The following is a 1332-nucleotide window of genomic DNA, read 5'->3' as shown; positions in this document are numbered from 1 at the left end:
TGCACTGTAGGCTGGATGCCCAAAATGAGATACATAAGGACCATGACTCCCCGAAGCATTGTGAGATGCCTAAAGCGCTGACTGAAATGGCCTGGGAGGATAGCCTTTACCAAAAGTACCCCTGCCTCCATATGAGACACCACTGAAACTACCGGAATGACGAGGCCTCTTATCAGACACCGGCCCCCTCTCCTGACCACAAACCATCTCGATCCGTCTAGCAATATCTACGATCCTCTAGAAAGAGATATCATCTCCGGTCTCCTTGGCCATCTGTAGCCTGATACTGAAAGTGAGCCCATCAATGAATTGCCTCACTCTCTCCCTCTCAATAGGGAGTAAAACAATGGCATGGCAAGCTAGGTCCACAAATCGAGTCTCATACTGGGTAATTATCATACTACCCTGCTGAAGACGCTCAAGCTGCCTATAGTAATCCTCTCTCAGGGTGACAGGAATGAACTTCTCTAGAAATAGCTGTGAAAACCGATACCAGGTAAGTGCAGGCGAACCAGCTGGTGTAGTTAACATATAATCTCTCCACCATCTCTTAGTAGAACCAGTCATCTGAAATACTGCAAAGTCGACCCCATTGGTCTCAACAATACCCATGTTTCGCAACACCTCATGGCAACGATACAGGTAATCCTGTGGGTACTCAAAAGGTGCACTGCTGAACTGAACAGGAAAGATCTTGGTAAACTTATCAAACCTCAACATGGCCTTAGAGTAAATAGCAGGCCTATCACCGGCCTGTGCCGCAACAACCGGCTGAACCACCCCAACTGGTTGGGCTGTTAGAGTCTGATATAGGGGAGTCACCTACTCTGGGTGTGAGTAGTGGGAGTCTGTGCTCCTCCACTATCCCGAGCGACGGTTGGTGCCACCGAAAATGCACCATTTTGAGCCACACTCTCCATAAGGCCCACCAAGCGGACTAGAGCGTCCTGAAGCACTGGAGTGACTATAAACCCCTCTAGGACCTGAGCTGGTCCGACGGGTACGATATGGGCTGGGACCTCCTCCTCAAGATCAACCTGAGGCTCAACTACGGGTGCTGCTGCTCGAGCTCTAGGTTGAGGTCTGCCTCAGCCTCAGCCTCTGGCTCGACCTCGGCCTCAGCCTTTGCCCCTAGTAGTAGCTGCCGCAAGGGACTCTGGCTCCTGTCCGGTTGTAGATGTTGTGTGTGTTCTCGCCACCTGCGAGAGAATAATAATAGAATTGTTCAATCAGCAATGATAGAATAAATCGCACGATAGAGAAGGAAAGATGTGAGTTTTTCCTAAACTCCATAGCCTCTAGAAGATAAGTACAGACATCTCTGCATCGATC

General features: G+C 49.7%; 1 protein-coding gene across 1 annotated transcript; it reads right to left on the bottom strand.

Annotated features, from left to right (window-relative positions):
• Nucleotides 1-237: 237 nt before the first annotated feature.
• Nucleotides 238-720, bottom strand: LOC138898673 (uncharacterized). The gene has a single exon (XM_070184754.1). It carries the CDS (start codon nucleotides 718-720, stop codon nucleotides 238-240), a length of 483 nt encoding a protein of 160 aa, XP_070040855.1.
• Between the last annotated feature and the right edge of the window lie 612 nt (nucleotides 721-1332).

Source organism: Nicotiana tomentosiformis, chromosome 9 (assembly GCF_000390325.3).
Source record: "Nicotiana tomentosiformis chromosome 9, ASM39032v3, whole genome shotgun sequence".
Taxonomy (NCBI): Eukaryota; Viridiplantae; Streptophyta; class Magnoliopsida; order Solanales; family Solanaceae; genus Nicotiana; species Nicotiana tomentosiformis.
This window is presented reverse-complemented; position numbering and strand designations above follow the sequence as displayed.